This window comes from Schistocerca americana, chromosome 1 (genome assembly GCF_021461395.2).
Source record: "Schistocerca americana isolate TAMUIC-IGC-003095 chromosome 1, iqSchAmer2.1, whole genome shotgun sequence".
NCBI classification, from domain to species: Eukaryota; Metazoa; Arthropoda; class Insecta; order Orthoptera; family Acrididae; genus Schistocerca; species Schistocerca americana.
Genome location: NC_060119.1, coordinates 900,535,712 through 900,549,718, shown reverse-complemented (window position 1 = coordinate 900,549,718; position 14,007 = coordinate 900,535,712). Strand labels below are relative to the sequence as shown.

At 39.9% G+C, this 14,007-nt stretch overlaps 1 protein-coding gene across 2 annotated transcripts in view; it reads right to left on the bottom strand.

The window, feature by feature from the left end:
- Nucleotides 1-211: 211 nt before the first annotated feature.
- Nucleotides 212-14,007, bottom strand: part of LOC124614828 — an 83,507-nt gene continuing 69,711 nt past the window's right edge. Inside the window, exon 6 of one of the 2 annotated variants that reach the window (XM_047142980.1) lies at nt 212-863. Coding sequence is in view for 1 of the 2 variants with exons in the window: in XM_047142982.1 (XP_046998938.1) it covers nt 861-863 (3 nt within the window). In the remaining variant the exon portion in view is untranslated. The remainder of the gene's footprint in view (nt 864-14,007) is intronic. The other variant, XM_047142982.1, reaches the window with a different exon arrangement.

Below are 14,007 nucleotides of genomic sequence, written 5' to 3'. Positions count from 1 at the left end.
TAGCATCAAACCTGTTGGAGTGTGAGGAGATCGGGAGTAGACTTGTCAGGGGGCAAGTATGACACCCTCACCCAAGGCATGCAGCTTCTCTAGTAGGAGCAGGAGCAGATGAAGTCACACTCAGATTGAACCTAGTTCATTTTTCACTTGGGTACAGCAAACACCATTGATTCACTGCCCCACATCCAGCAAGGGGAAATGGGGGGAGGGGGAGGGGGGGGGGATCAAACCAACAGTCTGTGTCGATGGCGCTCTGTCAGGATTCTGGCACCAGCTTGTTAATAGTGATGCATGGTAGTGCATGCATCTGTGCTATGTGAGTACCCAGTGCTGCCAATGCTGAGCCAGTGCTGCCACACATTCCTATCTCATGGCAGAGTGACAGCCATGTGATGTTGCTGACTAGCCCAACTGCAGCTTGAGGCAAGGATAGTGTCATCCAGGGTGCTGACATCTGGCTAGCAGCACCTGGGATAATTGTCATTAAGCAAGTTGATGGCTAAAATGGTTCTAGTTCGACCCTTGGCTCATCATAGCTGAGCATGGACAGCACCATGGTCCCATAGAATGACGATCATTGATGACTGCACCAGTGGATGACGGTAGAGTAGTAGTGCTTCTCTGGACCACACAGCAGTCATCCACTCAACAGTGGTTACCGATTCAGTGTTGGCTTAGCAGTCCTTCCTGATACACACCAGCATCTGTCTTGTTAACATGCAGATACCCCAGGCATCATGTAGTTCCCATCGCAATGCTGCACAAATTTCCTGTATTTATGTAATACTGCTGGTTGCTGACGAGGTGGTCATACCAATGCACTGTAGTCATCCGTGACAGCGAAATGTTGTGCCAGCATATTACTGCAACAATGGGAATGCATCAAGATACAATGAAATTTGGTAGGATGATAACTGAAAACAATGAAAGCATAAAGAAAACAAAACAGACATTATATTGGACATGTACCATATTTCGTCAATTCAGATGGCAACAGCACAGTAGCTAACAACAGAAAACAAACTGTACAAGCATTCAGTCAGGTTTTCTTTTTTTTTAAACATTTGTCTAGTTCAAGAGATGAATCAAAAACACATGTAGTTGCTAAGGAAAATAATGCCAGTGTGGAAGTAATGCAGACAAAGTTGATAAAGCCATTCAAGGTATGAAGAGAATAATGATGCTCAGAGGTAATGTTTCAGTCACAGCAGATAAAGCTAGTGTGAGACAAGGTAACACTTAATGGCATTTGCCAATTTACGCTTTTAGAATATCTGCATGTGAAGACATTTCCCTAAAAATGAAACATAAGAAAGGAAACGGACAAGAGATATGAAACTATGCACCAGCCAGTCTCTCTTCCATAACATACAAAGTATTTATTAAAGAGCAGAAAGACCAGGATGAATGATAGCAACATTATGAAAAGAATAGGCTGCTATACTCACCATATTGAGTCGCAGAGAGGCACAATGAAAAGATTGCATTTTAGCTTTTGGCCGAAAGGCCTTCTTATGAAGTAGAAAAACACACACACACTGCAATCAAAGAGACAGTGGTCATGTGTATGTCAGTTGTTATTAAAATGATCACCATCTGCATTGGCAGGGAAAAAATAAACACGTTTTTTAATCAGGCAAAGGAACAAGTTAGCTTAACCCTTTTCTGGTTGATGGGTCATATATGTCCCACTATCTTTGAGCACCGGTTTGAGTGTCTGGATATATGTTACCCAGCTCTGCACGGTGCTGCCATCTAGGGATGACTGTACTGGACCTGCGAAAAAATTGGAACTGCACTGCAAAGGCAGGAGTGCTAGTTCTGCAAGGTTCGCAGAAGAGCTTCTGTAAAGTCTGGAAGGTAGGAGACGAGATACTGGCAGAAGTAACACTGTGGGGATGGGGCGTGAGTCGTGCTTGGGTAGCTCAGTTGGTAGAGCACTTGCCCGCGAAAGGCAAAGGTCCCGAGTTCAAGTCTCGGTCCGGCACACCGTTTTAATCTGCCAGGATGTTTCATATCAGCGCATACTCCGCTTCAGAGTGAAAATCTCATTCTAAGAACAAAAGTTGTTTGCACTGCTTGTGGTGTACCACTTTGTGCCACACCATGTTTTTCCAAGTTTCATGGAATGTAAAGTTTTGTAAGTATTGGTCATGTTTCTTGAAAACTGAAAAAAGATTACATGCATGTATAATTTGTAGTTATTTTATTCTCCACAAATTCCAGTTTATGGCTAAAAAAAATAAAATTACAAACTCAGTCAGTCAGCAGAAAAGGTATCTCGCATTGGTTCATGGGACATATGTGTCCCACTTCCTGTTGTGAAAAAATGGAGAACTTAAAAAATATTTTGGTGGTGAAAATATAATAATGGGACTGAAAAGAAAATGTTATCACCTTAATATTTTAAAAATCTGTAAAAAATGAATTTTATCCATGAAAGCATTAAGAAGTAATACAGTACATTCCGCCATTTGCAAGTCATGAACAAAATTATAGAATAGAGCATTTAGTATGAATTACTATTTGCTGGATTTGAAATATTTTGAGACTGTTTTTAGCTAAATTTCAAATACATATGCACAGGGAGCCCTTCAGGAACAAGTAATTGTCTCATATTAGTATAACAAAGAATATAGTTGTCATTGGTACAGCTTGCATTAGACTTCATCTAGATGATGAGAGATTTGTAATTGAAGGAGGAGTCATTCCATATCAACACCACCACTTAGCACAAAAAGAGGTAGTTTCAGATACTCGAAGTGAAAGAATGAAGAAGGAAATATCTGTTAGTCTATTACGACTAAACCACCGTCATTTTGTCCATGATGTACGGTTTGCCTCTAGTGATGATAACTTTCAAGGACAAATGAAAGAACTTATCTAAAATATGTCTGCATATGGACATAAAAATAAAACACAAGACAAAAATAATGGACAAACTAAGCTTGAAATAAGTCTAAAGCAGTCTCTAATCAAACTGTGTCACCAGTTTTCATGTATAGATCTGAGATGTACCATTCTTGAAAAAAAATTTGTGGCTTCCTCATTGGACAATAAAGAGATGGATGTTTGGAGAGAGAGGAAAATATACATATGGATCAGGGAACAGATGTGAATGAAAAATATACTTACCATAGTAATGAAAATGAAACTGCGGTGGGCATGGCATGTAGCCCAGTGAATAATAATAGGTGAACCAACGAAGTTCTTTGTTGGATTCAAAGGCACAAGGAAAGATTGAGACCATAAGATGGAGTCTTTCAACATCTAATGAGCAAACATTGCAAAATACAGTATAAATACGTGTGTCAAATTCTACTGTCTCTCTTACCACTAAACAAAACTGAACAGCATGTCAGATGTGGTATACAGTACTGCACAGCATGAAACAATTAAAAGATTATATGTCCATCAGCATTAGAGATTTAATAAAAGGCTGAGTTCCCTGATGGCAGTAATGAAAATATTCAGTGCACATTCGATGTAATTTCAATCTCTGTTAGCAGTGTTTTTTGTAGGAAAAATGCTGTTTCTTGTTCTCCTCTGGTATTGAACAGCCAAGGCTACCCTGTTCTGATCAGTACCTCTGTACTACATTAATAACTCTGTTATTACATATAAAGTGTTACAAAATAGAGGGTTTTAAAGAATTTAACAAGGGAAGCTAACAACTGTGTGACTGTCAATCTCTCAAAGCCACTACCATTTGATAAGTTGTTACCTTCACTCAGTGCTAGATTTATAAAAAAAGACGTTCTGCCACAGTGACTTATCAGTGTGTAGTGTCACAAATCAAACTCTGCAATTACTCCATAAATTGTATATATTCCAAAAGGACTTTGCATTACCTACTAAAATAATAGTTTTATTATTCTAGAAGTATATAACGCAATTTCGATGCAGTCTGTCTAAACACAGCTAGGGAATGAGGAAGCTCTGGTGTTAAATGGGAATATAATGCTTTAACATTTGTACACTTCATGAGCTAATTCATGTTGTTGTTGTGGCCTTCAGCCTGAGACTGGTTTGATGCAGCTCTCCATGCTACTCTATCCTGTGGAAGCTTCTTCATCTCCCAGTACATACTGCAGCCTACATCCTTCTGAATCTGCTTAGTGTATTCATCTCTTGGCCTCCCACTACGATTTTTACCCTCCACACTACCTTCCAATACTAAATTGGTGATCCCTTGATGCCTCAGAACATGTGCTACCAACCGATACCTTCGTCTTCTTCTTCTTCTTCTTCTTTAAGTCTGAGGGTATTTCGCCTGTCTCATACATCTTGTTCACCAGATGGTAGAGTTTTGTCAGGACTGGCTCTCCCAAGGCTGTCAGTAGTTCTAATGGAATGTTGTCTACTCCCGAGGCCTTGTTTCAACTCTGGTCTTTCAGTGCTCTGTCAAACTCTTCACGCAGCATCATGTCTCCCATTTCATCTTCATCTACATCCTCTTCCATTTCCATAATATTGTCCTCAAGTACATCGCCCTTGTATAGACCCTCTATATACTCCTTCCACCTTTCTGCTTTCCCTTCTTTGCTTAGAACTGCGTTTCCATCTAAGCTCTTGATATTCATGCAAGTGGTTCTCTTTTCTCCAAAGGTCTCTTTAATTTTCCTGTAGGCAGTATCTATCTTACCCCTCATGAGATAAGCCTCTACATCCTTACATTTGTCCTCTATCCATCCCTGCTTAGCCATTTTGCACTTCCTGTCAATCTCATTTTTTGAGATGTTTGTATTCCTTTTTGCCTGCTTCACTTGCTGCATTTTTATATTTTCTTCTTTCATCAATTAAATTCAGTATCTCTTCTGTTACCCAAGGATTTCTGCTAGCCCTCATCTTTTTACCTACTTGATCCTCAGCTGCCTTCACTATTTCATTCCTCAAAGCTACCCATTCTTCTTCTACTGTATTTCTTTCCCCCATTCCTGTCAATTGTTCCCTTATGCTCTCCCTGAAACTCTGTACAACGTCTAGTTCTTTCAGTTTATCGAGGTCCCCAAATTCCCACCTTTTTGCAGTTTCTTCAGTTTTAATCTACAGTTCATAACCAATAGATTGTGGTCAGAGTCCACATCTACCCTTGGAAATATCTTACAATTTAAAACCTGGTTACTAAATCTCTGTCTTACCATTATCTATACTGATCTATACTATACTATCTGATACTATACTATCTGATACCTTCTAGTATCTCCAGGATTCTTCCATGTATACAACCTTCTTTCATGATTCTTGAACCAAGTGTTAGCTATGATTAAGTTATGCTCTGTGCAAAATTCTACCAGACGGCTTCCTCTTTCATTTCTTAGCTCCTATCCATATTCACCTACTACGTTTCCTTCTCTCCCTTTTCCTACTCTCGAATTCCAGTCACCCATGACTATTAAATTTTCGTCTCCCTTCACTATCTGAATAATTTCTTTTACCTCATCATACATTTCATCAATTTCTTCATCATATGCAGAGCTAGTTGGTATATAAACTTGTATTACTGTAGTAGGTGTGGGCTCTGTGTCTATCTTGGCCACAATAATACATTCACTATTCTGTTTGTAGCAGCTTACCCACACTCCTATTTTTTTGTTCATTATTAAACCTACTCCTGCATTACTCCTATTTGATTTTATATTTATAAGCCTGTATTCACCTGACCAAAAGTCTTGTTCCTTCTGCCACCGAACTTCACTAATTCCCACTATATCTAACTTTAACCTATCCATTTCCCTTTTTAAATTTTCTAACCTACCTGCCGTAATTTTTCCCGATGGCATGCAGCTTTACTGTATGGTTAAATGATAATGGCGTCCTCTTGGGTAAAATATTCTGGAGGTAAAATAGTCCCCCATTCGGATCTCTGGGCGGGGACTACTCAAGAGGACGTCGTTATTAGGAGAAAGAAAACTGGCGTTCTACAGATTGGAGTGTGGTATGTCAGATCCCTTAATCGGGCAGGTAGGTTAGAAAATTTAAAAAGGAAAATGGGTAGGTTAAAGTTAGATATGGTGAGAATTAGTGAAGTTCGGTGGCAGGAGGAACAAGACTTTTGGTCAGGTGAATACAGGGTTATAAATACAAAATCAAATAGGGGTAATGCAGGAGTAGGTTTAATAATGAACAAAAAAATAGGTGTGTGGGAAAGCTACTACAAACAGCATAGTGGACGCATTATTGTGGCCGAGATAGACATGAAGCCCACACCTACTACAGTAGTACAAGTTTATATACCAACTAGCTCTGCATATGATGAAGAAATTGATGAAATGTATGATGAGATAAAAGAAATTATTCAGGTAGTGAAGGGAGACAAAAATTTAATAGTCATGGGTGACTGGAATTCGAGAGTAGGAAAAGGGAGAGAAGGAAACGTAGTAGGTGAATATGGATAGGGGGTAAGAAATGAAAGAGGAAGCCGGCTGGTAGAATTTTGCACAGAGCATAACTTAATCATAGCTGACACTTGGTTCAAGAATCATTAAAGAAGGTTGTATACATGGAAGAATCCTGGAGATATTGACAGGTTTCAGATAGATTATATAATGGTATGACAGAGATTTAGGAACCAGGTTTTAAATTGTAAGACATTTCCAGGGGCAGATGTGTACTCTAACCACAATCTATTGGTTATGAACTGTAGATTAAAACTGAAGAAACTGCAAAAAGGTGGGAATTTGGGGACCTCGATAAACTGAAAGAACTAGACGTTGTACAGAGTTGCAGGGAGAGCATAAGGGAACAATTGACAGGAATGGGGGAAATAAATACAGTAGAAGAAGAATGGGTAGCTCTGAGGGATGAAGTAGTGCAGGCAGCAGAGGATCAAGTAGGTAAAAAGACAAGGGCTAGTAGAAATCCTTGGGTAACAGAAGAAATATTGAATTTAACTGATGAAAGGAGAAAATATAAAAATGCAGTAAATGAAGCAGGCAAAAAGGAATACAAACATCTTAAAAATGAGATCGATAGGAAGTCCAAAATGGCTAAGCAGGGATGGCTAGAGGACAAATGTAAGGATGTAGAGGCTTATCTCATGAGGGGTAAGATAGATACTGCCTACAGGAAAATTAAAGAGACCTTTGGAGAAAAGAGAACCACTTGCATGAATATCAAGAGCTCAGATGGAAACGCAGTTCTAAGCAAAGAAGGGAAAGCAGAAAGGTGGAAGGAGTATATAGAGGGTCTATACAAGGGTGACGTACTTGAGGACAATATTATGGAAATGGAAGAGGATGTAGATGAAGATGAAATGGGAGACATGATACTGCATGAAGAGTTTGACAGAGCACTGCAAGACCTGAGTTGAAATAAGGCCCCGGGGGTAGACAACATTCCATTAGAACTACTGACAGCCTTGGGAGAGCCAGTCCTGGCAAAACTCTACCGTCTGGTGAGCAAGATGTATGTGACAGGTGAAATAGCCTCAGGCTTCAAGAAGAATATAATAATTCCAATCCCAAAGAAAGCAGGTGTTGACAGATGTGAAAATTACCGAACTATAAGTTTAATAAGTCACAGCTGCAAAATACTGACACAAATTCTTTACGGATGAATGGAAAAACTGGTAGAAGCTGACCTCAGGGAAGATCAGTTTGGATTCCGTAGAAATATTGGAACACGTGAGTCAATACTGACCTTATGACTTATCTTAGAAGAAAGATTAAGGAATGGCAAACCTATGTTTCTGGCATTTGTAGACTTAGAGAAAGCTTATGACAATGTTGACTGGAATACTCTCTTTCAAATTCTAAAGGTGGCATGAGTAAAATATAGGGAGCGAAAGAGTATTTACAATTTGTACAGAAACCAGATGGCAGTTATAAGAGTTGAGGGGCATGAAAGGGAAGCAGTGGTTGGGAAGGAAGTGAGACTGGGTTGTAGCCTCTCCCCGATGTTATTCAATCTGTATATTAAGCAAGCAGTAAAGGATACAAAAGAAAAATTTGGAGTAGGTATTAAAATCCATGGAGAAGAAATAAAAACTTTGAGGTTCACCAATGTCATTGTAATTCTGTCAGAGACAGCAAAGGACTTGGAAGAGCAGTTGAACGGAATGGACAGCATCTTGAAAGGAGGATAGAAGATGAACATCAACAAAAGCAAAATGAGGATAATGGAATGTAGTCGAATTAAGTCAGGTGATGCTGAGGGAATTACATTAGGAAATGAGACACTTAAGGTGGTAAAGGAGTTTTGCTATTTGGGGAGCAAAATAACTGATGATGGTCGACATAGAGAGGATCTAAAATGTAGACTGGCAATGGCAAGGAAAGTGCTTCTGAAGAAAACAAATTTGTTAACATTGAGTATAGATTTAAGTGTCAGGAAGTCGTTTCTGAAAGTATTTGTATGGAGTGTAGCCATGTACGGAAGTGAAACATGGATGATAAATAGTTTGGACAAGAAGAGAATAGAAGCTTTCGAAATGTGGTGCTACAGAAGAATGCTGAAGATTAAATGGGTAGATCACATAACTAATGAGGAGGTATTGAATTGGATTGGGGAGAAGAGGAGTCTATGGCATAACTTGACAAGAAGAAGGGACTGGTTGGTAGGACATCATCTGAGGCATCAAGGGATCACAAATTTAGCATTGGATGGCAGCATGGAGGGTAAAAATCATAGAGGGAGACCAAGAGATGAATACACTAAGCAGATTCAGAAGGATGTAGGTTGTAGTAGGTTCTGGGAGATGAAGAAGCTTGCACAGGATAGAGTAGCATGGAGAGCTGCATCAAACCAGTCTTAGGACTGAAGACCACAACAACAAATGTGCTACACTTTAATAGGAATGGGAAAAACATGTTAGCAGATTTATTAGCTGAAAGAGTAAGGTGTGTGACATTCACACATAAAAAAATTCTTTTAGCTTAACGTTTTCATCCAGACAAGCAGTACTGAGAAAAGATTAAAACAACTGAAGTTTCAAATACTGCAAAAAAATCTTGCATCAGAATAATAAAAGCTCAAAACACAAAGTTAATAATTTTATTATTTGCCTGAACTAATTAGGAGGTGGAAAGTTAGTTGATGTACTTTGCCTGTCTGAGCTCCATATAAATACAGGGACAGAAAGGTTAAATGCTGGAAGTTATGAACAACGGAGGAGCTATAATGTATGTGAAAAATATATTCAATCCTATAGACACAAATAGTTTGTGTGCAGAACAATGTGTGGAAACATGAGTAGGAAAGTGCAATTGTAAGTTTCTCACTATGACTGTGCCAGGCAATAATACATTAACAGACAACCTTTTTGTGTATGAGGTTGTAGACAACACGGTTAAGTGTTGATCCAATTTTAAATGAGTTACCAGATCATGATGAGCAATTAGCCATAACAGACAACATGATAACTCTAAATGGAATGTCAACTAGGAAATCCATTAGAATAGTTAATGAGCTCACAACAGACATCTTTAGACGCAACCTGCAAATCGCCAACTGTAAGTATACTACCTGAGTACCTGGTGTTGCCTGGGTAAGTATTCCAATCTTTTGTTAGCCCATCTCCTCCTTCCTCATCTGTCTGTCCATCTCAACCTGCACCCTCTTTCTGCCCATCTCCTCCTCCCCCCTTCACTCTTCATGTTACACTCACTCCAACAAGATACTGGTGATTCTTACCCGCAAAGTATTTCTGTCCAGATTGTAGCTAACATGTGTACCAGATTTGGTTGAAATTGTTCCACGGGTTTAGGATGAGCTTTTTGCCTGTGACTTTGCCTGCATATGCACATGTCAAATATATTTCACATGTATTTAACATATTTCACATGTATTTGTACATATATTTCACCTTTATCTCTATTGAGTTTCGCCCTGCCATTCCACTTCCAGGCAGCTTAATGTTGATCTTGTTGTATCTCCTGAACTGTGTGTTGTACATTGATACATTTTTGTAGGTACATTCAGTGGCATATGTGAATACTGTATACAAAATGTGTTGCAAATAGAGTTACTAGTACAGAAGTCATAACTTAAAACATAATGCATGATGCAGCAGTTTCTCACACAGCTCAGTTTTATGAGCTAATATTTCCTGAACTATATGCCATACAATGATATAATTTTTCTGGTACATTCAGTGGTATATGTGAACAATGTCTGAAGAATGTGTGAGAAATACAGTTATCAGTAAAGAAGAAATGAATTTAAACACCGTGCTTCGTGCGGCAGTTTTACTGTATGAACAGTGAAAATATTTTTATCATTCTATGGGGGTTGTCAGTGAGAAAAAGTTCGGTAAAGATTTGGTGTTATGTGTAAAGTTTGCCTCAAGTCATTAAGTGCTCTCATTCTCAAATACTGGATAACTACAGTATGGGTAGTAGTGTGTCATGAGATACTCCCCCCCCCCCCTTCCCCCCCCCCTCTTTGGATGGTTGATTTTAACAGAGGAGAGCAAACAGTGAGGTCATCAGTCCTATGGGATAAGGGAAGGGCAGGGAAGGAAGTTGGCCATGTCCTTTTGAAGCATTCATCCTGGCATTTGCCTAAAGTGATTTAGGGAAATCGTGGAAAACCTAAATCAGGGTGGCTGGATGTGAGTTTGAATTGTAGTCCTCCAAAATGTGAGTCTGGTGTACTAACCACTGTACTGCTTTGCTTGTTCCTCCCTCCTGTAATTGGCAGGTGGTTCTTACACTGACAGCTATAATTTTCCGACAGTAAATGATATGTGTACCTAGTTTGGCTGGACTTGGTCCTGCATTAAGGAGGAGATGTGGACATACACACATACATTTACACGTGCATCAATTTTTATGATACATGTGGATTTCTCCCCTCATTTAGCAGTGGTTTCCCCAAAAAAACTGAAATATGGTACCAGGTGTATGTCAAAGAAATCTTGGATAATGAAAGGCATTACAGTGCAGTGATCCAGCATGTTCATCATTTTAAACAATGAAAATACAGGGTGATTCAAAAAGAATACCACAACTTTAGGAATTTAAGACTCTGCAACGACAAAAGGCAGAGCTAAGCGCTATCTGTCGGTGAATTAAGGGAGCTATAAAGTTTCATTTAGTTGTACATGTGTTCGCTTGAGGCGCTGTTGACTAGGCGTCAGAGTCAGTTGATGCTAAGATGGCGACCGCTCAACAGAAAGCTTTTTGTGTTATTGAGTATGGCAGAAGTGAGTTGACGACAGTTGTTCAGCGTGCATTTCGAACGAAGTATGGTGTTAAACCTCCTGATAGGTGGTGTATTAAACGTTGGTATAAACAGTTTACAGAGAATGGGTGTTTGTGCAAAGGGAAAACTTCTGGACGGCCGAGAACGAGTGATGAAAATGTAGCACGCATCCAGCAAGCATTTGTTCACAGCCCAGGAAAATCGACTCGCAGAGCTAGCAGAGAGCTGCAAATTCCACAATCAACTGTATGGAGAGTCCTACGAAAAAGGTTAGTTATGAAACCTGAACGTCAACTACCCGAGGCGATGGATCGGCCGCCAGGCAGCCCGTGACAGAGCACTTCATCACTGGCCTCCAAGAAGCCCTGATCTTACCCCCTGTGATTTTTTCTTACGGGGGTATGTTAAGGATATGGTGTTTCGGCCACCTCTCCCAGCCACCATTGATGATCTGAAACGAGAAATAACAGCAGCTATCCAAACTGTTACGCCTGATATGCTACAGAGAGTGTGGAACGAGTTGGAGTATCGGGTTGATATTGCTCGAGTGTCTGGAGGGGGCCATATTGAACATCTCTGAACTTGTTTTCGAGTGAAAAAAAACCTTTTTAAATACTCTTTGTAATGATGTATAACAGAAGGTTATATTATGTTTCTTTCATTAAATACACATTTTTAAAGTTGTGGTATTCTTTTTGAATCACCCTGTACTCTTGGAAATTCTGAAATGAAACTTTTTATTTCTATGTAGCTTGCTCTTACAAAACTGTCAAAAGTGAACTTAACAAGGCTAAGAGTAGTGTCCAAATCCAAAGAGCGTCCATTTCAAACACATTAAATGCACCGTGTGAGATCTATCCTTTGTGTGATGATTGCCACACAGCCACACCCCCCTCCCCCCACCCCATCCCACCCTTCCCCAACCCCTACTCCCCCCTGCGGTAGTGCAGAGCTTCTGAAATGTATGGGTATTTGTATTGCACACATCAACTGGCCACGGTGTAAACTACTTACTTTTCTGGCCTTTCTTCTGGGTCTACTTGCCTTGTTGAGGGTTTCATTTGCTCCAACTCTCCTTCTGTCTTTTTTGGAGTTGTGACCATAGTTGCCAATTGCTTTTCTGGAAACAATTCATTGTCTGATGCCAGTGTATATGCAGGCTTCACCCTTTCTAGGGACACTGTTGTTTGCCGTTATATTGTATCTGCATAATATGTTTGTCACATCTTATGACTGTATGGCCCTGCATACGGTGGTTGCAGAGGTGGACCTACTGCATCAGTGAACACGTGCTGAGATCTTTGTGCACAAAAAACTTATGTCTCCTATGTTGTGTTGCTGGTGATTACCAGAGTTTGGAAATGTGGTTTTGTATTTATTGCAACAAGTATGTCAGATAATTTCCTCTCAGTTCTGATGGTACCAAAAAAATTCCACCAGCAGACATGGGGTCTCCCCCTATACCATGTTGGCCATTGAAGTTCCTATATCTTGTTTATGTATGGTGTGGAGATCTAACAGTACTAGTGGAATGCGGAGGTCCAGTTGTCTTCATGATGCGATAGCAGCTTTCAATGTCCTGTGTCAGCGTTTCATCATTCCATTACTTGCTCAATGGTAGCTGGTTGTATGATGATAGCAGAACCCATACCATTTAGCCAACTATAGAAATAGTGTTCATTCGAACTGTCACCTCTGGTCTGTGGTGATGTGACAGGCAGCCAAAACATACTGCTCATGATGCTAAAAAAACTTTTGCTACTGCCTCCGCGGAGATTTCAGTGATGGGTACTGCCTCTGCCTACAAAGTATAACAGTTGATTGCTGTCAGAAAGTATTGCACCCTTCTGACTCTGCCAGTGGTCATACAATATCCAAGTGAACATGGGAGAAGCAGTCTGTTGTTTCCAGAAATTCTCCCACTTGCTTATGGACATGCCTACAACGTTGGATTGTTGACATACCACAACGATTTTTCCCACCTGCAGCAATCCTTATTAATGCTGTGCCATGTGAACCATTCTGTCAGCAGCCTAACGCTTGTGTTTGCACTAAGATGAGCTAGTGCATGAATTCTATCAAAAACAGCTTTGCGTAGTCATTCTGGTATGAAAAATCTGGGTTTGCCTTGTGACATATCACACCGGATCTTTACCTTAGCCCCAACTGGCTGTACATTTTAAATTGCGTCCTGTCAATTCACTGTGTAGATATTCTTTTAGCTGGGCATCGGTAGCCTGTGCCGTGACCAGCTGCCCGTAATCAACTATAAACCAGCCACTACATTTTTGACCCCTCTTATGAGCCTAAATATCTGTAATGAACTATCCAATAAATTCATGTTGCAGCTGCTGAAGGTACAAGACAACTTGCAGTAGCAAATTAAGGGTCTTGGAAACATAACAGAAATGCAATATAAGATGAGACATGCTCACAATCACTGAGAGAAAACAATGAGTCATTACACAGACAGGCCAACAAATAGGAGTTGTGAGTCAAGCCTGTAAGCGAATTGTCATATCGCTGGCTTAGTTGTGGAGTATCTTTGCGGGCAACTGCATCTGCAGAGTCAAGCGCGGGACACGGAACTGTTATGTTGTGTAGTGTGTAGCTCTGCATGTGAGAGGCATTGTTAGTACGGAAGTTGAAGTGTTGCTACAAATGCTATTACAGTAAAGTGATAAAATAAATAAATGATTCAGAGGAAAGTATGTCAAGAAGTAATTTAAAAATGTGCAGTGCTGTGGATAATATATTTGTGTATCCTGTTGTTGCGTGTCGTACTGTACTGTATCAATCATCCGTGCCATGTTCGGTCTCCAAGAATGAACTAATGTGAATCAGTAATACTATTTACTACAA